Source organism: Pteronotus mesoamericanus, unplaced genomic scaffold (genome assembly GCF_021234165.1).
Source record: "Pteronotus mesoamericanus isolate MK-2021 breed Mesoamerican mustached bat unplaced genomic scaffold, CSHL_Meso_final scaffold_174, whole genome shotgun sequence".
NCBI lineage: Eukaryota > Metazoa > Chordata > Mammalia > Chiroptera > Mormoopidae > Pteronotus > Pteronotus mesoamericanus.
The window spans coordinates 31,972,808-31,996,429 of record NW_026555309.1 but is presented as its reverse complement, the minus strand read 5'-3'; the positions used below and the strand labels follow the sequence as shown (position 1 = coordinate 31,996,429).

The window sequence follows — 23,622 nt, the reverse complement described above, 5'->3', positions numbered from 1 at the left end:
CAGTGCCAGGTGTGTCTCTGGCGGGGAGGCCGTAAGTCAGTCCTCTGGATTCCATGGTGGTTCTCATGTTGTCCCTCCAGACGTCCATGGGACGTCTCCGAGAAGCCCTTGAGAAGGGAGGCGGTGTGCATGCCGTGCAACATCTCTCCAGCCACTTAGCAAGTGGATTTCAACAAATTAGGTATAATCCTCGATTTCCTCTTCTGTAAAGTAGGAGACATACTCCAAGCTACCTTATAAGGTTGTTGGAAGGTCAGATGGCCAGACAGACAGAAAGTGCTTTGCAGAGGGTTGAACATGTAATAATCTCACAGTCAACGTTCACTGTAATTATTATCATCAGTTTTATTGATTGCAGGAGTTTCTTTTGCAACGCCAAGCTGATCCCTAAGAATGTTTCTTTGCTCTGTTCCTTTCACATTATTCTGGGACCCACATGTCCCCCTGATTGTTCTGCTCACATGCCTTTGGCTCAGACTTTGTCTGTGAGGACCCAAACACAATGTCCAGGGATGGCACCGACTGTACTGCGTCTTGCCTTATAACGCCTTAACCCATGCTGCAAAGGCCAGCTTGAACCACCAAAAATTCGCCTTGAACCGTGATCGGAGGGGTGTGCGCTTGGTGCACAGGCATCAGGAAATGAAAAATGCTGACAGTGTGCGTGTGCCCCGCCAGATTGCCCCGTGCTCCTAAATCATTTAAGCACACTTAATCTAATGGAACGTGTTACGACTTCAGCAGCTTCCGAATAAAAGTTGGAGAAAAATATCTGAGACGTGGCACCAATGAAAATCCCCATACGGTTATTTAAGGCAGCTTAAGCACTTCCACAGAAACTGGGCTCCGTGGAAGAAATAACCATTCTTCTTACAGAACCAAACTTTTTTTTTTAACCTTAAAAAATTTCTCCTTTTATTTTTAGAGTTTTAGATGAGAATGGGACTCCAAATCTATTTTCAAGCTGTCTCTTTCTCTCCTCGCTCAGAACTATCCTTTTGAAAAAATAAATCAAACTCTCTTTTTTAATTTTTATCGAATTTATTGGAGTGGCACTGGTTAAAAATTACATAGGTTGCAGGTGTACAATTGTATAATACATCATGTCTCTTTCTATCAGCTTTTATATCCCCTTTACCCTCTTCCTACCTCCCCACACCCACTTTCCCACTGGTAATCGCCATACTGTTGTCTGTGTCTATGACAGTTTTTTCCTTAATCCCTTTAGCTTTTTCAGCTCCCCCCCATAACCCCCTTCCCCCTGACAGCTGTCCGTCAGTTCTCTGTATCTATGCCTCTGTTTCTATTTTGTCAGTTTATTTTGCTCATTAGATTCCACATATCAATGAAATCCCGAAGTACTTGTCTTTCTCCGACTGCCTTTATCTTGCTTTTTTTGCCCCTGGTGGAGGTATCTTGGGCAGGTTACTTGACCTGTCCTGGCTTTGCTTTATTCATCTGGGATGTTCGGCATGAACAATCTTTGTAGTACCTTTCAGCTGTTAACATTTTTTTTTTTTTTAATTTCCTGATTTCTCTCGCTTGTTATGACCAGAAGCACAAGGATTGTGCCTTAAGCATAAGATAGGAAAGTGTTCACTGAACAAGTTGAAAAGCCTGCACTTTCTACATTCCAGGCTCACAGTTTGGGCTCAGAGAGTTAGTTATTTTCGGGCAGTTGTTTGTTGTTTTGTTGGGGTTTTTTTTTTGGTGCTAAGGATGAATTGGTTCTCTCTCTCTCTCTCTCTCTCTCCCCTCCCCTCCCCCCCTTCTCTCTCTCTCTCTCCTTTCTTTCTGGACCTTTTTGGACGTATGGCCCCTGGATCTCGGGAGCGAATTCCGTCTCCTGCCACACGCACTCATGCCCTTCCCCCCGGCATGTTTTGGAAGCCCTCAGACCGGGTCCTGAGGCCTCCTGAGTCACTGTGAATGAACAAAACTGCCCAAAATGCTCCAGTGGCTGCCTTTTGGCACTTGGCAGGAAAACCCTTTTCATGTTAGTTTCAGGGTTGTCAGATATCATTATCCCCAAGTATTAAAAATTTCAAAGAAAAGAAGCAGTGTGTTTGATTTATAGAATAATCATCTAGTTTTAGCTCTAACTTGGCTTTGGCAATGGTTTTGCAAGCACTTGAAAATTAAATCCATTTTTTATGGCACTACAAGGTATTATCTCACAGCAAATGATAATTAAACACCTGTGAAATCAATTAGCCCTTTAAGCAGGGGAAAAAAGTTTTCCAATTATGTTTTCGCACCTCCAAAACTTTTATAATTCCAAAACCAACTCTCGCGGAGAGGGATGTGGTGGATCGGCGTTTGGGGGTTAAGTTTCCATAAAGATCATCTCTAAATTTTGCTTTGATTTATCTCGAATAAAGGCACTTTGTGGTACCAGCTCCCCTTTCAGAGAGGATGCAGTTGCCTTTGGAGCTGCATCCTAGCAGCTGCGTATCTGACACGCAGCTGAGCTGTCAGCCCCTCTGCAAAGAAAGTTACTCACATTATGTTTTGAGGCCAAGTATTACTTGACAGTTTATGTAAAAGCCAAGATACCTTAATGGAAACCAAGCAGCAAGGCGTTTCATGCGACAGAACTGCTCTCTCTTTAAGGGCTCTGTAGCCAAGATCTCTGAGCCATCTTCATTACAAATTCCACCTCTGGAAACAGACTGGCTGGGTAATAGCTGAAAACCAGCAGTGGAAGGCTGGAGAGTGTGGCTGGCCTTGCAGCCTCACGGGATTGTGTGTGTTGAATCACTGGCTTTGGCAACAAATTAGCTATTCCAGATGCTTCTTTTGGAAGATAATCTACACTTCCAAAGCATTGGATGAATTTGGGGTATAGGCCGTGAAAATCTGGGACTCAAAAAAAGAGAAAAAGAAACAAAGAATACCAGGCCTTTGACATCCTCTCCATTATGCCTCATTACGTGCAAAGACCATTCCAGGAAAATGTTTGCCTCGTCCTTCCTAATATTCATACGTGCTTTAGTTTGCATAATGCTCTCATGCACACTGTCTCGTTGTATCCTCTGTAGACCTCGTTAAGTAAGCAGGACTACTCTGATTTCCCATTTTATAAATGAGCATGGATTCAGAACCAAAGCACCTTGCTTAAAATCAAGCTGTTAATGACAAAGTCAAGACCAGAGACATTATTTTCTAGAGGTTAGTTTGTATCGGTTTCATCCTATCAGTCTACATAAAAATTTCTTAAAGACATTCTTTAAACAAATTTTTTTTTCCCTAAAGACATTTTTAATGGGATCTTGCTTTCATAGCAGACAGCATTTGGAGAAGTTGACGAATCTTAGCGTTGACTAGGGAAACAAGGCTGGTATTGCATAAAACAAAGATGAAAGAGAGTATTTCTATATTCTTTCAGAAACTGGTCTTATGAATTATCCTTGTGAACGTGGCCACCCACTTGGGTGTTGTGATCTTATAGGTGTTCTTCCCTGAGGAAAAGGAAGGAGATCTGGCATTCGTTCAACGAACATTTCTTAAGAATACTATGGTCATTCCTAAGATTACTATGGTCTAGGCACAGGTTTGGGAACTGGGGTCACAGTGGTGAATAAGAACAGGTAAGCTCCTCCTTGCGTGGATGTACATTACATTTCTAGAGAAAGACAGCGAGCCAGCAAAACAAATATCTGTGCAAATTCAGACAGGAGTAGCTGCTAGGACAGAGATGAAACAGGGCGATGATTGGAGAGCGAGTGCCGGGAACACAGGCTGGCTGCTGAGGGCACCTCTGGGGAGTGACACTTTGTCTGAATGTTGACATGCATCCTGAGGCCGACTGGGGAGAAGAATGTTCCAGGCAGAGGCCATAGCGCGTACAAGTCCAGGGGGTGGTAATGAGTCTGGTGTCTTGGGAAGCTGAGAGGAGGCCATTGTAGCTGTCGATGGTGAGTGAGGAGGAGCAAGTGAGAGTTCTCACGGGGGGCCTGTCGGACAGAGGTGTGAATAGTATTCCAGGCACCATGAGGAGCCGTTGGAGGGTTTTCAGCCTGGGAGTGAACATTTCCAAGGTGTCTGTGGTTGCTCTTTGGAAAATCGATTGAACCTATTCTGGCCTGAAACTATTATGAACCCGGAGTATGTTTCTTGTTGCTCTGCTTGTGTGGAGAGGCCCCCAGGAGGAGAACTGAGAAGAATTAAGGAGATCCTGGAAGGAAGGGTGTGAGGAGACCTGGGTCCCATACAGTTACAAAAAAATAGGAGGTTTTTGCATCTTTGTTTCCCTGGTGCTCTCAGCGAGCTACCTGGTATCAGGGAGCCATTCGGTATTCATTGTCCAGTGAGCAAATAGTAGGGCATCTTAAGAGACACTTGGTCTATCTCTCTGCTCTCAGGTGCTCAAGTTTTTTCTCTGTCCCACAGCTTCTTCCCAAAATGAGGCCACGTAGGAGTTAGTTGGCTCCTGCTAGCTTCTCCAGGGGATGTGCTCTAGCAGAGCCGGTGGAGGAGGAGGGAGAGGTGACTCAGAGCTTCCCAGACTTTCTCCCCTGGGGCACCATTGTACTTCTACCGAAGGAATTGGCAGAACCTAGTTTGGTGGGCCTTCCCAATCTCCTGTGACCAAACCCTCACGGGAGGCTGATCTGGTAAATACACAATTGGGTCGTTAAACGATCACACAAACTTTTATGTTCCATGGACACACGTAATGCATTGGGCATTTGCACATTTGCATGCCCAGATGGGGAAGATTAAACTGTCCATAGATAACTAGCTTCATGCAGCTTTCATATTATGTGGGTGTCCTATCTTTTTTTTTTTTTTTTTTTTTTTTTTTTTTTTTTTGAGATTGCACTGTCTCTGCTTATGCAGAGTTCTGAGGTCTCATCTGCTTGTTCAGCGCAAAAAGGCCCAGGAGTGAGCTGGCCCTGACTGTCAAAGCCAGAAGGTAGATCGCAGGAATGGCAAAAATAAGAGAGGAGACGGGAAAGTGAGGCTAACTGAACTAGCCATCATTTCATTAACTGTAATAGGATTCTCAAGGTATTTTATAATCACTTGAGCACCAGGACCAGACGGAAGGCTTAAGCGCTGACGAAGAATGCAGGGCATGTCAGATCCGCCACTGGCCAGCCTCTGCATGGTCCTCCTCTGGGGAGGGGAAACGCCAGCAGGAATTCCAAGCATTCTCCGAATCCCAGGGCTGACCTAGGCCGGCTGCGCAGGCAAGAATGCCTTGGCTCAAGGAGGCAAGCGGTCAGAGCCTTGGGTGAGCCCACTTTTCTTTGGGGGGTAGGGAGTCACTGCCTTTGGACCAGTGCATTGTTTATCGTTGCAGAAACCAGGAGGAGATACTGCAGCTCCTCCCCCACCCCCTACCCCCGCTCCTCCACCCTGCCGCCCATCTCAGACATGCAGGAAGGCCAGGAGAAGATTTGGTTTGAATAGCCCTGTGCATACATTCAACTTGATTGGCAATTACAGGTATACCTCGTTTTATTGCACTTCACTGTGCTTCACAGATGTTGAATTTCTCACAAATTGAAGGCAGTACCTTCCACCAACCAAAAAAGACTGTGTATGACTCTCTTTATTGTTATACTTGCTCGAGTTCAGGAGTCTGGAACTGAACCACAACATCTCTGAGGTATGCCTGTAATGCTACTTATCGGGGCTGGCGAGACACAAGCTTCTCACTCATCAGTGTGCAGAGAGAAGCTGAAAATTTTAACAGTCTGCCAGGCCTTTAGAGATGAAGGGATAGAATATGTACAAAAGGAAGGACCCCCCTTACCCCCAAATAAAGATACTATTTTCTAATCTCTAAATCGGGCTCAGTGTAAATACAGGAGTGATACTCATCCTAGGAAGACCTGGCATAGTTAAGAGCTGGGCATGTTATTAGCTAAATCGATTGCCTCTCTTCTGTTCTTCCCTTTTGCTTTCATGTCTAAATGCTAGCCAGTGGACACTGAACACTTTGCATCCATTTAATAACTTTTTTGAGGGGCTTCTATAGGCTAGACCCCAGGGAGGTGCTGGCACAACAGCAGGTAGGACCATGGTGCTGTCTCCTGGGGTCAGTGGAAAGGAGACAAGGAAACAGGCACATTGGTACAGAGCGAGCCACGGACAGGTCAGCCCGGGCTTCTGTGCAAGCTCAGGAGGGTCTCTGGCCAAGACTTGGGGATCCGAGGCGGCTTCCTTCAGAGGTGGAAATGCAGCCGAGGGGGGAAAGAGGGCTGGGGTGAGGCGTGTCCCTGCCACAGCCCGCTCCTGGGACTCGGCCTGTCCCTGAGGAGGAGTTGCTATCCCAGAATAGACGCACGGTGCTGCGGGTCGTGGCCACTGGTCATTTCGGCTTCAGTCTGCACTTCTTGGCCCTGCTCCACTTGGCCCGTCTGCGTGGCACAGAGCCTGGTGAAAGGTTAATGGTAAGCTAATGACCCCGGGCTTCCCAGTTGCCCTTGGGCCCGTCGCAGACACTTAGTTCTGCGGCCAGGGCCTCGGTGTGCCTCTTTGGGATGCATTTATCCACCCGAGTTCGTCGTTGTCGCTGGCTCTTTCCTTGTCCCTCCTTTCTCTTTCCTCCTGCACCCAGGTAGCCCTTGATTTAGTATTGTCAAAAATGCTTAATTTCAGCCAAAGAATGTAGACCCATATGTCCTGGAATCTCATTTATTTCAGAGCAGTTTGAAATTTGGGACTGCTGAGCACAAGAACTGGTGCCCCGTGAGTGGTAGGCACACAGTGCAATGCACAGATGATGGGTCATAGAGTTATGCAACCTGACACCTGTATAATTTTGTTAACCAGTGTCACCCCAGTACATTTAACTTGAAAAGAAGCTGGGGCTCTAAAACCTCACCGCCTTCAGCAAGCCCCCTGGAATTGTGTCCCCTGGCGCACTGTGTTCGGAATCTGCCGTCCTACCTTAGCCGGCACTGTGCACCTCCTTCCTGCCCGGCGGCCCTGAGAGGCAACTGTGGACCCTGCCCCAGGTCCACGCCCACAGCACCCGGCTCTACTTCTTCCTCTGTAAAAGGGGCCGTGTCCCGCGTGGTTGTAGAGGTAAAGTGCAATAACGAACACAGGCTGTGGGGTGCCTGTCCTGCCCGCAGGAGGCATTTAATCAGTGCGGGAATTGTTGTTACCATTAATGGCTGTCCTTTTTTTCACTGGCTTTTACAGATTATTCATTGAGCTGCTAGCTCATGAGTGGGAAGCGAGATGGTCTTCCCTGTGTGGAGCTCGAGGTGCACCTGGTGCATGTTGCGTTTATTAATATACGCAGGTGGCAATTACCAGCTGGCCCAAGTTTAAAGTTCTGAGCTGTGAGTAGACGTTTAGGGTAGAGAAGGAGTGGGGGATTTTGACATGAAGTGGGATTATGTCCAGTGTGTTCAGATGGGATGTTTGCTTCTAACCAATTTTATGACTTTCCCTGTGAAAAGCAGGTATAATCATAGCTCCCTCTTGGTGTAGCTGGGAGGCTTAACTGGGATAGTGTGCGTTTGTGTGTGACGTCAGTGCCTCCCACAGGCGCCTCCCATCCCAGCCAGAGCCCATGAAATGTTACCTATCCCCCTTTACTATCTTGAAACGGATTGTCCATGGACATAAAAAGGGATGGTCTTGTATAGAAAGCCAAATGTGACAGAGTGACTAGAAACACCTGTCCCTGATGGTCACCCAGCCTCGCTGTCTGCAGTGGACACTGGCATGGGCAGCCTCATTCTGATGAGCATCACAAAGAAATAAATTCCTAATCCTTGACATGACCACGTGCCTGGAGGTTCTAGCGACAGGAGCCACACTGTCTCCAGATAGTGAGTGCCCTCCTGCTGGGGCCACCGAGTGTCCCTGAGACTGGCCAGCCTGGTCAGCTGAGCATGAGTACCACTCATCTGCATGTACCTCGCGCCAGGACATGGAGTGGCTCATTCATGTGCAGAAAGACTGTGGGCGTGGGCGGCATGAGAAACAGGCTCTGTGGGTCTGGTGAATTCTCAAAGACCACAGGGACCTATCCTTTTCCACATGAAGCATACAAGACATCAAACAGATACAGTACAGTGGCCACCTACACCTATTTTCTAGCTTAAATATTGGCTCCCACTCATTTATTACTCAGTTCCAAGGTGTGCCTTCAGTCAATTTCATATTATTGCATGCTATGGACTTTTTGCATTTTCTGAAAAATAATTGAAATTTTAAGGGTTAAATCTGTAAAGGCCAAAAAAGGGTCGAAGGCAAATGGTTAATAAATAACAGAGCACTGTCTTGGATTGATCCTGGTGTGCCATGGGGTGGAGTTTGAGTAGGAGGGAGGGTCCCTTTAAGTTTGTTGCTAATACTTGGAACTAGTGAACTGCCTAAGACGTTACTCTGTCCAGAAATGCTGTTTTCAGACACTACATTTGTGCATTTGTGTGAGGAAGCAGCGTGATATAGTAGAAAGCCAAGACCTTTTAGGATCCGAGAACCTGGAGCTGGAACCCTGCTGGCTTCACAGCTGTGACCTACCTTGGCAAGGTTATTGGACTCTGAACTTCGTGCTCCCTGTAAAGTTGGGTTCTATCAAGTCATGAGGATTCCCATCGGCAACATGTCATTCTTCTGGTTGAGCCCTTCAGTGACTTGTGATCCCCCACACAGGATCACATCTGAGCTTCAGGAGATGCCACACACAGGCTTCTCAATGGCATACGGCCAGTATTAGCAACCTCAGCCCCCTCTCCCCCTAGCCTCACCCACCCCAGATCCAGGTGGTTTCTTGCCCTTTGATGGAGTTGTTCCTGCCTTGCCATTTCTGCTTCCTGTTAACCTGTTGCAAAGCTAATTCTTGCTTCTTCTCTAATACTTAGCTCAGAGTCTCCCTTCCTTGGGGAGAAATTCCTGCACCTCACTCCCCGCACCAAAGCTAGGTTGTGACTGTTGTTTCTTTTCTCTGTATAACCCCACCTCATGCCCCCATCACACCATTTCCCTCACTGGATGATAGTCATTTGATAACACATCTGTCTTTACACTGGTCCCTTCAAGGGTACCTGACACAGGTAGGCATTCAACTAATGTTTGTTGAATGAATGAAAAAAAGTACAAAGGAAATGCTCCAGGATTTCATTTGATTTCCCTTATCCCAATGCGCTTAATGGAGCTATGGAGGTCATGCATTGTTTTTGTTTTCTTTCTTTCTTTCTTTCTTTCTTTCTTTCTTTCTTTCTTTCTTTCTTTCTTTCTTAAGGGATGTGATTCAAACCTGGTTGTAAAAATAGATTAAGTACTTAGGAGGACGAGAGCTGGAGGGAGCAGATCAGCTGTAGATGTAAGGTTTCTGTATAAATAAATTCTTGAGACAAACTAATAGTATGATGGGGAGACTAGAATTGTGTTGACTACAGAGTGGAAAGGCTGGATCACTTGCTTCTTCCCTATCCTCTTTGATTAGCAAAATGCAGCTCACATGGCAAATGTGCACACTGCAGAGGAATCCTGGGGACCACGGAAGACCCATGGGCACAGTGCATCAGCAGCGTCCTTGTCTATGTGGCTTTGATAATAAGGCACAATCCTTTCAGTTAGAAGCTGCTGTTCCACTGTGATTCACAGCTTCTGTTTCCAGTTTATTTTAAAGGGTCTGCTCCACATTTCTTCCTGGCTCTGTCTTTGGGAATTGGCTCTTTTTTTATTTTTACTTTTCTTGTTACTGGTTTTAAAATGGATTTACTCCTCTCATCCTGATACAGTGTACCACAATAACTTGCAATTGCATAGTGTATTACGGTTTATACTGCGTGGACTTGATCTTATTTGATCTTCATGACTTTGAAGTTCAGAGACGCTAAACAATTTGCACAGGGTAGCATAGGAAGTAGTAGATACAGAACCCAATTCCTTACCCAGGTTTTCTAACTTTGCAGGTATTTCCCATTGTATTCTATTGCCTCCCTTCAGCCGTAATGATGATAGCTACCATATATGGATTGCTTATAGTGAGCTGGGCTTTACTTGAAATGTATCATTTAATCCTCACAATAGTAAGTATTATTCATTATTCACATTTTGTGGACCAGGAAACTAAGATTTAGACAAATAACTTTTCCAAGATCACTCAGCTTGAAAATAGCAGAGCTGAAATTCGAACCCAGATTTGGCTGTCGCTAAAGCTGCTTAACCACTAAGCTTTTAATTACTAAGCTCTTAACTACCATGCTAGTAGTTCTCAAAATTTAGGGTGCATCATAATAACCTGGAGGGCTTATTAATACACAGAATTCTGGGTCCTTCCCCCAGAGTTTCTGATTCAGCAGGCCAGGATATGGCTGAGAAGTTCCATTTCTAGCAGGTTCCCAGATGGTGCCGCTGGTGGGGAAAATGCTCCGCCACACTGCCCACCACCCCCCCTCCCCGCTCCCCCGTCGCGCTGAGTTATTGCCTGCAAAAATGTGTTTCATATGGAACGGAAGGACTTTAATTATGCTTTATTGCATGGCCCATTTTAAATGAGGTGTATTCCATGCATTACACTCTACAACTTTAAGGAGAAAATTATGATGGCCGTAGGGTGGTACTGGTTTCAGGGTTAAATTCGGGGTCATGTCATTTTAATTGCATCTTTCCTTGCAGTCGTTTATGAAAACTGTTCTATCTGTGTCATCAGCCATACAATGGGGAACTTAATGCCCATCTGAAAAGGGTAACAAAACCATTTATTAATAAAGGTGAACGTCCTCTGAGATTAATTGCCTTCCTCATCTACTTACCTTCTTGCTTAGGCTATCCTCTTGTTTTTAAGAGGTATATGATTTACATTTCTAAACTTGAGTAACATCGGGAAGAATTAGCCCCCACTTGACCTGTCATCTCCTCATCTTTCTCCCCAGCCTGCTAGGAACCGTTAATCTGTTCTTCGTTTCTATAATTATGTTATTTCATGAATGCTGTGTAAATGGAATAATGCAGTATATATCCTTTGGAGATTGGCATTTTCACTTAGCATAATTTCATTGAGCTGGTTGGGTAGGTCAATGGTTCGTTTTGTTTTATTGCTGAGAAGTATGCTAGGCTATAGATGTATCGCAGTTTGTTGAGTCGTTTACCCATCGAAGGACGTTTGGATGGTTTCCAGTTTGGGACTATTAAGGATAAAACTACTGTGAACATTCACGGACAAGTTTCTGCATGAAGATAAGTTTTCATTTCTCTGGGATAGGTGCCCAACTGTGCAATTGCTGGGTCATGTGCGAAGCCCATTTTTAGTCTTATAAGAAACTGCCAAGCTATTTTCCAATGCGGCTGCACCATTTACCTTTCTACCAGCAACATATCAGGGTTCCAGTTGCGCTGCAGCCTCGTTAGCACCTGTTCTCATCTGTCATTTTGGTTAGAGCCATGCTGGTGGGTGTAAAGTGATATCCCATTGTACTTTTGATTTGCATTTCCCTAATGACTAATGATGTTGAGTATCCTTTCATGGTGCTTTGTATATTTTCTTTGGAACAATATCTATTCAAATCCTTTGTTTTAAAATTGGCTTGTCTTTTTCTTGTTGAATTGGGAGAGTTTGTTACATACTCTGATAAATGCCCTTTCTCAGATTTATGATTTGCAACTATTTTCTCCTTCCCGTGGTTGTCTTTTCACCGTCTTATTGGTATTGGGGGAGAGGAAGGAGCCCAGTCCCTTGGGCGCACTCATCTACGGGCTGGTAGTGGTTGGGCAGGTTGTTGAACGGGTCCTGACCCAAATGGCCCAGACGCTCGCCCTTCGTACTGAGATTTTGGCAGATTCTCTTGAACGAATGTTTTTCCATTTGTAATTATGCCCTTAGGACAATTTCCAGAAACTTTAAATGAATGTTTAAAAATAATTTTTACCAGTTAAATCATTCTTTTCCTGGGGACAGTGGCCGTAGAGTTCTTTACTGTGTCAACCAGGAAGATCAGCCTTCCGTAGTATACCTTGCAATGCAAATACCGCCAGAAGAGTTCGCACCTTACATTCTCATCCGCTTTTCTAATTGTTGGGTGATCCTTCGGTAAGTTTAGGAACAAGAGAAGGATCTCCTCTGCACCACATTTGCAGGACTGGAACAGTGCCTAGAACGTAGTACCTGAAAGAATGACTCAGTGAATGAATGAGTGGAAGCATCTGGAAGGAGGGAGATGTGGGGTATGTGAGAACACGTACATGGTGGGGGGTGGGGAGGAGTCCACAGAAGGCTTGCGTGGGAGGGCACCAAACCCACAGGTGGCCCTGCTGGGACCGTCGTCTGCGTCCCTTGCGGAGCATCATCACTCCTTCAGCTCGGCCATAGCAGTCACTTACAGGCTCGTTGCTGCTGGAGCCCAAAAGAGAACCTGGTTCGTGGGCTGAACATTGTTCGAAGCCTGGAAATCACTGGTGCAGGTTCTGTGTGTGTACGTTCTGTTTGTGTCTTTGTGTCACTATGAATACACATGGAAAACATCCATTGTGTACACATCAGCAGATGTCTATAGACACACAGGCACGCACATACATGGAGTAGTAAGGGAAAACTTTGGAGCCGTGGGATGTTCTCACCAGACGTTCTTTCTTACCTAAAAATTGTAAAGGTAAAAAGGAATATTCAGACGATCTCTAGTCCCCCAGCTCAGCTGGCTCGTTTGGTGGGTGAGAAAACCAAGACCCGGGGAGCTCCTGTGTTCATACTCTCATGTCTGTCTAGTGGGTTCCTGATTCCTGCAAGAACACGCATCCCACATCTGGTAGGAAGGAACGCAAGCCTCAATCGTGCAAGCTTTATTTGCTGCTTCAGCAAATACTCATTCTAGACAACCACTTAAAAACCCACACCCAGGTAAAACTGTCATTTGAATTTTGCCCCTGACTTTTCTGCCTTTTCTCTCCCTCCACTCCTTTCCTGGAGGCAATTGTGCACCTGGCAACTTTGAGACTTGTTACGATCCAGAACATTAATAGGGTTTTACATTTTTAGCAGCCTAATGAGGAGGATATAGGGCCTTCAGTGCTAGCCCCTCAGGGGTTTCTATTCCTGGCATTTATTAAACTCTGCTGTAGCCTGAAGTGTAGTTGACCTTTTTATATTAAAAAATTTCAGTTTAAACTTTATACATGTATTTGTGTGTGTACATGTGTGTACACATTTCCCTCTTTTCCAGCACTTGGGCGGAGATTCAGACATTATCAACACTGGAAGTTGAACATCCTTGTCAATTTTTTTCCTATATTTGGTGAGGTAGAAAGAAGAGAAGCCATTACCAGCAGAGTTTAATATTTTTCTTATTTAGCTAAATTTGAGCCCTCTTAAATCTTTCCTACTTTGAAGTCTATTTTGCAGTTTAATTAATGCAGCAAGGGTTTTTATTTTACTCTCAATGGAGATAATCTTAATCCATTCACAGTGACCTTTTCTTGTGCAAATTAGTTCTACACGCTTGTTTAAGCAAATGGTCCTTTGCATGATGTCTCTTCTTAATGACGGGTTTATAATTGAAAATTGGCTTACTCCCATACGCCTAGTTTGTATGACAATATAAAAATAGATGTGGACTTTAAAAATATAAATTTATGTATCAGGATCTCAAAAAGAGGAGGGAAGAATCCAACGCCTTCAGGCTATGATTAAATTAGACTATTAGAGTCAGAAGATGCTGGCGACATATGCTACTGTCAGAGTCACACCTGTCTTCGGAGCGTTGGAAGCTCTTGGAAAATGAGAGTGGTTTCATCTTAGCTCTGAGAAGCTGGACCTTCACAAGATAAGAACCGTCTCTGGTTTCCCAAGTTTTCCTAAATGCATAAGGAACTCGAAACTACGTGGTTAGGAAGTGTTGGTGGAAATCGCATTCACATCGATAACCGTAAACAAAATGAAAGCCGCCTTATCTTTCTCGCACTTCACCAGCATAGACAGGTGACAGTCATGTTATATTTAGCATTTCTTCAAGTGCAGAAACTGTATAATGCCATTCGGTGGTATTTGAACGGAAGAAAATGGTTTCTTCATATTCCTCTGTCGCCATTTCTTAGGCTGGCCCCCGCCCCAGAAAGTCACATCAACCGCTCTTATACAGGAGCATTTGTCTAGGGTAACTGGAGGTTCTTGGTTAAATGTAGAAACTCCAGCTTGAAGGAGAAAATAAATGTTTTGTACTTGTAGCGGAGGTTTCCCGAGTGGGTTTTAATGGCATGGATTTATGGGGTGGGGAACAAGAACAGTCTCGGTTTGGTGAATGACATGCCATTACAAACAAAACATGGGCAGTGGTTTTTGTTTGTTTTGTTTTGTTTTTTTTAAGCTGACAGCAACAGCACATTTCATCAGGACACAAAAATCTGAGTTTGTAAACAAAGGCTGAGCGAGCCAAATTGTTCCTGGGACCATCAGACTTGCCCTTAATGGACTATTTGCAAAAGACGCTAATGGCCTGAGCTGACAGGAAGGTTCCTTTTTGTTCTCCATGTAGTAGTCCCCTTGCCCCCCGGAAAAGCGAGAACTGCCCGCCGGGTGTATTCCCGAGCTGCTCTGGGAATTTTCCTGCCGGTGCACCTCGACAGGGCTTTCGTCTAACCATTCATTTCTAACATCTACAGGGCCTTCATTGGTTGACTGTTCCTCTTCTCCCTCCAGGTATGATTATCGGGAAATGCTGCACAATGCCACTTTCTGTCTGGTTCCTCGTGGTCGCAGGCTCGGATCCTTCAGGTTCCTGGAGGCTCTGCAGGTAAGAGGCCCTGAAACCTCCAGGGCCAAGGAAGGAGGGCAGACTGGGCGGGTAGAACCTTAGCGCTTCTGGGATCTCACCAGAAGGTGTGATTTGCCTTGAATGCATGAAATCTGTTTTCCCAAGGAAATTTTGTCCTAAGTGGGGAGCAGGAGGAGGATTTACTCCCATCTCCAGACATGAGGAGATGAAATGGTTTCACCACAAGGGGGGTGGGGAGATGGGTTCTTCGGGGTATGGCTGCAAACCCACGGGAGGTCTGCACGCCGCCAGGCAGCCTAGCTGGACTCCTGAAAGCTCGTCATAAGAGCATTTGAAATGTCTTATCGGTTGTCGTCCCCAAAAGCAGGTTGACTCTTCTGTCACCCCTCTCAGTCATCACTCGGGTGAGAGCAATGCCTAGCTCACGTGGCCCAGCATTTTCAAGGCTCTGATATTCAGAGGTCCCTGGCTGTGGCTCCAGACCTGCGTGGAGTCTCTGCTCATTTACCTTGCTCTGCAGAAATGCTTTCTCTTGTTGAGACAGTTGTCCACGTTTCCTCCCTGGAAGTTGCAGCCAGCCTTCTTTGATCTGAAGGAAGCATGCTCTCCAATACCCCCTCCATTCCTTGTCCCCTTGCTGCCCTGTTCTTGTCCCCTCTGTGCTCTGCACTTTGCCTGAAACTGCTTTTGTCACAGTGCTTCCTAACTTCGTCATCCTGTCCTGTCCCTCGGCAGAAGAGCTTTCTTCTCTTGCACATCTTTTCCAGGGCGCTGTGCGTTCTGCGACGCACATGGCCACTGATGTTCTTGTAGCCTCGCGAGATGTTTGGTGGAGCACATCGATCCCTGGCTTGGATTATGAGATATTTGGAACCAGAATTTTGTTACCAGCCCAGTGTTTCTGACTATGAGATCACCATGCAGGTCGTACATTAGTACAACAGTGGTGTGGATCCCTCTACACTGAAGGAAACAAAGTTCTGGTTCAGACATTTGCAGAACAAGGGAAAGATGAATGGTTACGTCCACAAAATTCTGTGTCAGGAAGCTGACCCCCATCCTACTCTGTGTTGCTCGTGATATTGGGGTAAACCATTTGCAAGCTGACTTGTGGCAGTTACACTGACAAAGCCATTTATATTCAAGGTTTTATGCCAAGATTTTGTTGGTGAAAGATTTTGTTTCATCCATAAAACTTCTCCAGTGAGGCAAGTCGTCTCCATGGAAGTCAGGTCAGCCAGACCATGTGCTAGAATAGAAATGGGGATGTAGGATTCTACAGCAAGACTTGCAAATGTTACTATCTCGGCTGGATACATACAATCTTCTATGACTCGATAACTCACGAAAGCTTACTTTCCTCTGGCCTTAGCCATCCGGGATTCATGCAATGTAAGGAATGCCAGTAATTGAATTTGTACTGATTTCACCCCCTGCTGGGAACGGTTTCTGCTGTCACTTTCCTCGCTCATGAAGTTCCCTTCTTCGCACAGGCTGCCTGTGTCCCTGTGATGCTCAGCAATGGATGGGAGCTGCCATTCTCTGAAGTGATTAATTGGAACCAAGCTGCCGTCATAGGCGATGAAAGATTGTTATTACAGGTAAGGAAGGGGCTGTGGCCTTCAGCAGATCAGTGGATTATTGCTGCCCCCATCCAAACTTTCAAAGAAGATGAATCCAAAAGGTCAGGTCTATAAAAGAAATTTTATCAGGAGAAAATGATCTGTGTCACGGTGAATATGAACTCATTTAATATGACGTTGTGCACTTTCCAGTGTAGAATCTGCCCAGGTCCAGGGAGCAGGTTAGGAAAAGGAGAGGTTGCAGGTAATGGATGTGGACTTCGATAGTGAATAGAGGTGTATATCCACCCCCTTCAATGTCTAGAATTTTTAGACACGATATGAGTGGCCTCATACCATCCTACGGCTTCATATTCCTTTCCCTTGTTTCTGTATTGTCCTTCGGATTAATCCTCGGAAAGAGAGAGGTCTGTAGGGTTGATTCTTGTCATTAGTGTTGTCAGTGCTCAAATGATCCACTCTGGGTACCTGAGTGAGTGTTATCTTTCAGATATCTAGTTGAAAGAACAGCCTCTAATAAAAAAATTTTTTAAACGTATTTTTGGCTACTTGGATTTTTAAAATTTTATGGTGATAAGAACATGTAATGTGAAACCTCTCATAACAAATTTTGAAGTGTACAATGTGTTATCATTGTCTGTAGGCACAGTGTTCTATAGCAGGTCTCTAGAGCTTTTTCATTCTGCTCAACAGAAACTTTACACCCACGAATTAGTAACTCCCGATTTCCCTTCCCCCAGCCCCTGGTAACCATCTCTCTACTCTTTAATTCTATGAATTTGACTCTTTTAGATACTTCATGAAAGTAGAATCATGCACTATTTGTCTTTCTGTGACTGGTTTATTTTTCTTAGCCTGTTGTCTTCAAGATTCAGCAATGTTATCCAATATTGTGGAATTAAGACTTAATATTTTTAAAATGTCCATATTACTCAAATCAATCTATAGATTCAATGCAATCCTTATCCAATTCCCAGTGGCAATTTTTTACAGAAATAGAAAAACAATTATAAAATTAACATGGAACCACAAAAGACCCCTAAATAGTCTAATCAATCTTGAGAAAGAACAAAGCTGGAGACCTCATACTTCCTGATTTCACAATATATTACAAAGCTACAGACATCAAAACAGTATGGTACTGGCATAAAGACAACCATACAAACTAGTGGACCAGAATACAGAGCCCAGAAATAAATCCACATAAATACAGTAAACTAACCTTTGATAAGGATGTCTAATTAACATTTGAACTTTCTCAAGAGCTGCCTGGGAGGGAGATACAGTACTCACAGAGGTATCCAAGGACAGTAACAGTTGATCACTAAGGATTTACCTATAGCCCCGTTGAGCAATAATATTCAAGTTCTACATAAATTACTGTGCTCCTTTCTCTAAAATTATAGAATATTTAAATGCTGTTCTTTCATGGCATTCTGTACTTTATCTTGAACTGCCACATATATTTGTAGAACGACTTTTTTTAAATGTCTTTGCTCATTTTGATATCCAGGAAATTGAGTTTCTAACTCTGTCATTGATTCTATTCTACGTCGGTGCTGCCAGCCAGCCATCTAGGTAGTTGGTGAAGTGATGCAGTGTTCTCCCTAAAGCAGCAGGTGAAATAGCTCTAAGTGAGGGGGCTATGGAGTAGGTGAGCCAAGCTGAGCCCAGCCCCCAAAGCACTCCTTCTGCCTGGTCCTCTGTGATCTGAGTGTCCCTGGGACCTCTAGGATGAAAGAGGCATTCATGGTCCAGCAGTGAGTGTCCTTCCCGCTCAGGGACGGTGTGCACCTAAAACCTTTACTCAAGAAAGGCCAGCCCACAGTGACGAACATGGCTCTTCTTCATGGTGCCTTTCTCCTTTTATGACTTTAACAAATAAATGCACGTTTAGTAAAGGAAATTTGGGAAATACAGGGAATACAAAACATGAGCTGCGATTTCTCCATTTACGCACATATGTTCCCATGAAGTTGATGTGAATAGGTTGGGAGCCTGCCTTTGACACAGAGAACTTTGTAGGGTACTTCATTGTGGTTGCCCATTTTCTGCCCTTCCACCAAAGTTTATGCATATTCACCTTCCGAAGCTGCTCTTTGGCTTGACCCTGAGGATTGTGTCTTTCATTGCGTGCCCACCCACACTTGCTGGTGTTCCCCCGTCTCACATGCATTCTGACTTTGCACAGCTGTCTCCCTACGGAACAATGACTGCACTGTCGTTGACGGTGGTTTTAGAGAGCTGGCGACGAGCCCAAGTGTCTGCTCTGGGGAATGTTTTTGTTATGTTACAATTTTTCATTTCCTGTTTTAGAACAGCTTGGATGTTTTTATATGCATATGTTCTCGGCATCATGTCACCAAGAGAGCTCAGTGTGTCTTTTCTCTATCTATTTTGGTAGATCCCCTGAGTTTTGTTACCATCCATGACCTTTTATTAAGACTTTGGGTTCTGCAGCTTCCAAAACAATCTGGCCAAATTGGAATTAATTTATCGCTTTTCCATACCTGCCTCTCAGGACAAGCAGATTAATAACCATCAGTCAAATGCCATTAAAACTTAGAACTCAGTCTTTTCAATCAATTGGAATTGTCTTCCAGAACACTCTGCAGGCTGATGTCAGACACTTGTATTGTGCACACAAACAAGGCGAATATATTTCACCTGATGTAGGGACATCACGATGCAACTTATATAAGAGAGGGAAGTGTATTGGTAGGTTAATCTGTGATATTCCCTCTGTCCTTTCATAACCACAACCCCTCCAATTTTCTGGAGACCACACAGTGATAGGTCTTGGCATTTTTCTAATGGACTGCTTCCTCGTGACCATGAAGAAACAGTGAAATCAATCTCTATGACTCTTAAAAATACCCCTGACACTTAGGAGAGAACGTGATTATGAAAATTGAGCAGGGTCATTTTTTTCCTGGTCTTTCTTTGGCACCCTAGGTAATTTCTCAGTGGGTAAATAAAAATAAATTTGCTTTGACCTGCCAAGGATTCATGATATGAATGGTCTCTCCACCTTCTCCAAGGGTATTTTCCTTCCATTTATACACTTTGGAGCACAGATTTACTATCTGCTTTGGACATGGCCAAAGCAAGATGGCATGTCCTTCTGTTCTTATTACAGAACAGTTTTACTGCTCCTATTAAAAGCAATGCTGCCACCTTCCCCTCCAGTGGAAATTCAGATGTAGTCTTAGTCACAGTGCCACGGGTAACTTATTGAAGCAGCAAACAGAGCATTCCCGCTTCAGCTGAGGCCCACTTGTCTGTCCGATTAGTTACAGGAAGCAAGCATGCAGAAAGAGGTGAGCACAGAAGGGCACCTGCTAATCACAAGGAGTCGTCCCTAAGAGTGTAGGCTCTGTATAAGGAGAGCGACCTTGAGCTATAAGTGAAGATAGGAAGCAAGCCCAGGAAACTCACCAGAAACCCAGGAAGGACACTTCAGACTCAAGCAAGTTCACATGTACACATGAAGCCATTGGTCCAACTTTGAATTTCATCATCCTTATGCCAATAATGATAATATCGGTAGGAATAATTGCTATGTTAATTAAGCGTCCCATGTTCTAGGCACCATGCTAAGCACTTCTGTAATCCTCATTACAACCTTACGACAGCACTATACCCCCATTCTATAAATGAGGAAATGGAATCTTTAGGAGATCAAGTAACTAGTCCAAGGAAGTACATCTAGTAAATGGTGAAGCCAAGGGTCCCCACCTTGTTTTGTCTAAATCATGTGTCCCATGCTTCACCAGTAGCTATACTGCTACTAAGAATAATGACATCCCTTTGGTGACTTCAGATGGCCGTGTTCAAGTCAGCTCTTATTTTTTTTTAAATGACTGCTATATAAAGGCCACTTTCCTGCCTTAAAATGTGTAGCAATATGGACAGGACATAGATCCCTCCTTTAAAATTGTGTAGTGTGGTAGAGAGCAGAGACAACTAAACGTATACAAGATTGCGTTAGGTTGGAGTAAGTGCTGGAGCCAAAAAGAGAGGTGTGGGGGGCAGAAGAGCTCTCAGGGTGAGATACAAGGTATGTGCACATAGAATTGACTAACCCAAGCTTTTGGTTCATTGGAGAGGCTCAGAGACATTCCCTGAAAAGCCTTTGAGTAGGTAATTTGTAGTCCCTGGCATGGCATGTCTTAAAAGTGCTTTGGGAGGATGATATCTTTCAGCCTTTCCCCAAAGCCTGTAGCTCCTTCTGCGTAAAATTTGGTTGTCCACCTGCAAGGTCAAGGATTTGTGGAACTCCGAGGAGAAAACGGCAATGACTACTATAGGAACACTCTAAACAACTAATAACCTGCTTCTGAATCTTAGAGGTGAACTGTAACTTTCATTCATTAAAGGTCATTAAAGCAGATGCCCAATAAGTGCTGTTTTGTACCCCATGCCTCTGAAGAGCATTTTAACTGAGAGGTTGGTGATTTTTAGTAGATCTGTATGCTAGACGCCAAATGCTATAAAAAACAAAAGCCCAAGTGGGCTATTTCGATGCAATGGCATCTCATTGTTGTCCAGTTATAGTTATGATGTGTTCACCTTGTGTTACAGATTCCTTCTACAATCAGGTCTATTCATCAGGATAAAATCCTAGCACTTAGACAGCAGACACAATTCTTGTGGGAGGCTTATTTTTCTTCAGTTGAGAAGATTGTATTAACTACACTAGAGGTAAGTGGGACCACTTGGCTCTCTGTTGAATAATGGTCCTTTATATGATTCTCTTGGCCTTCTGTTTGCTGTTAGTGTTGTGTATTCGGTCAAATGGGGCAAAACCGAATTTTCTGTGCTTGGCTAGGACAGTTTACTCTTTTTGTTTGACCTGCCCTGCCATGCCCGAGCAAGTAACTCCACTTCTGACAGATTCAGGGGAAAACTGACAGGAGGGGAAATTACACTCCTGACACAGAGATCAGCGCTGGCTCACATCATTTCAGGGACATGTGGCTAATGACTGTCCATCTGTCATTCATATGTAATGGCATCCTTGGAAGACCTAGTTCTGTAGCCCATTTAGAAAACATGGAGAACCAAGTAGGGAGGAGTTTTCTACCAGTCTAAACATATGGATCATTTACTGGCCACCCTAGTCCAATGGCACTGGGGCCCAGCAAAACTAATTCTCAAGACATATACAACCCATCCAGCATCGACGTTGAAGGATGTCTTAAGAAGAAAGTCGGGATTACACCCATCTGATTCAGAAAGTGTTAAACTTTATGAAATTAGCAAATCTTGTAGGCAGATGGGTGCCCATCTTCAAGCTGCTTTTTTTAAGACTGGAGGAAAAAAGGAAAGGGAAGCGTGGAGATGATTGGAACTTTTGGAAGTAGAGCAGAGAGTGATGGCCTCAGGTTACACCGAAGTAGCACGAAGAGCTAAGGAAAGATTTAGAGAGCCGCGCTCAGGAGTTGTAGGCGTGGAGGGAGGAGAGCAGACGCTTCAGTGAGGCTCAGCATGGCGGTGATTCGCAGGTGCCCGGGGAGTGAGTGGGGATATCTAGGGCCTCTCGTTTGGGGTATTTACTGTGGAGCACACACTGAGAAATCTGCATAATACCAAGAACACAGAAGTTACCCTGCTTTGCCCACATCACTATTTTCTTGCCATCCTGGGCATCAAAGACAGTGGTTCTGCGGCAGACCCAAGGGGGCATTTACTTACCTGCGCTGAGCCTAGTGCTGAGCCTAGTCCAGGCTCCTGCTCGCCCCCCGGGGGCGTGCTGAGTCAGTGTCCTCCTGAATGGTGCATTTTTTTTTTTCCCCCATCCTGAACCTAGGTGACAAGGGCTGTTCAGGACTCAGGCTCACATCATGAAGGGACAGCAGGGTCAGAATGGCTTCAAAAGGCTTCCTTATTGCAAGCAAACTTCTCCTACACCTCCAAAGTGCAACTGTAAATTAAAATTGATTGAGTCTTCTGTTCATAGCCACAGATTTGATATGTAACAGATGCTACTTTTCTTTGATCCCGCCCTCTATGCAGGACCTTCCCTAGGCCCTTCGTAAGGAAAGTTGAATGTTACTTTCTTTTTCTTTTTGGAATAAGAGTGTTTTTTTAATCAAAGAAATGCATGTTTATTTTAGAAAATAATGGAAAATACTTAATAAAATAAAATAATCTACCCATGCAAAATCACTACTGACATAGAGATAAACACGTATGTTCTTTTCGATACAAGTGTATAAATATGTTGTCATTTTTCATTTAAAAAGGAGTCGTCCCATACTTTATAATATTTTTTCAGCTTAGTAATGTGTTGTTAATATTTTCTCATGTTCTTAGATTTTTCTGTCGTTATTTTAATTACTATATAATACTCCCTTCATGATTATCACTTAGTTTCTTTAATGAATCTCCAATTTGAAGCTATTACAATTGTCTTTGACTTTTTATTTTTATATACATCATTAGGGCAAATAGCCATAGCACAGAATTGCCGGGCAGGTTCAAAATTCCTTGAATTCAAAGACCTGGTTCAAAGATTATGCCAAATATTAAAACTTCTAAAGTGAATTGTCAATTTTTCTGTTATAGAATTGAACTAATTTATTTTCCCTCCAGCTTATATGAGAGGATCTGTTTTGATCTTAGTTTTTTTCAATTTCTCCAATATTGGGCATTATATCTTTAAAAATGATAAATTATTATTTTCTTAATTTATATTTTTTAGGATATTAGTAAGAATGAATATTTTTCATATATTTCTTGGTCAGGAAACTCACAAACGAAATGGAAGTGACCGCAAAGTTGTCCCACTTTTTCTCATTAATTTTTAAGGGCTTATTATGTTAAAAATATTAACCCTTTGCCTCTTGTTATAAATATCTTTCCCCAATTTCTGATATGCGTTTCTATTTTGTTTATGATTGGGCAATGTTTTCTATTTGTTATGGTTAAAAAGAACTTTTCGACTATAATTCTATTTTTATACACACATACTTACTTACATTTTTCTAGTACTTTCGTAGTTAACTTTTCACATTTAGCTATTTAATCCAATTTACTTTTACGTATGATCTGTTTTGAAAAAAACCTGACTTTTTTGACAAGTTATTGTGTAGTTGTCTGAATATATTTTGTTGGTGTTCTCACATGCCAACTTCTGTGTATCTTTGGGTCTGTTTCTAGCCTTTAATTTTGCCCTATTAGTTATCCACTCTAATACACCCAGATTGCATGTCCTCATTTTTACTTTTTTTTAGCTGTGTATGCCACCTTTTGGTGTGAGCCTGTATTTATTTAACCAATCTGTCATTGTTGACAAGTAAGGTTGTTTCTAATTATTTATTTTTATAGATATAGATATAAGTCCTTTATTC

General features: G+C 43.7%; 1 protein-coding gene across 2 annotated transcripts in view; it reads left to right on the top strand.

Annotated features, from left to right (window-relative positions):
• Positions 1 to 23,622, top strand: part of EXT1 (exostosin glycosyltransferase 1) — a 265,593-nt gene that overhangs the window by 216,794 nt on the left and 25,177 nt on the right. Inside the window, exons 2-4 of one of the 2 annotated variants that reach the window (XM_054590423.1) lie at positions 14,609 to 14,702; positions 16,178 to 16,285; positions 20,852 to 20,971. In XM_054590423.1, coding sequence (XP_054446398.1) covers positions 14,609 to 14,702; positions 16,178 to 16,285; positions 20,852 to 20,971 — 322 coding nt within the window. The remainder of the gene's footprint in view (positions 1 to 14,608; positions 14,703 to 16,177; positions 16,286 to 20,851; positions 20,972 to 23,622) is intronic. The other variant, XM_054590424.1, reaches the window with a different exon arrangement.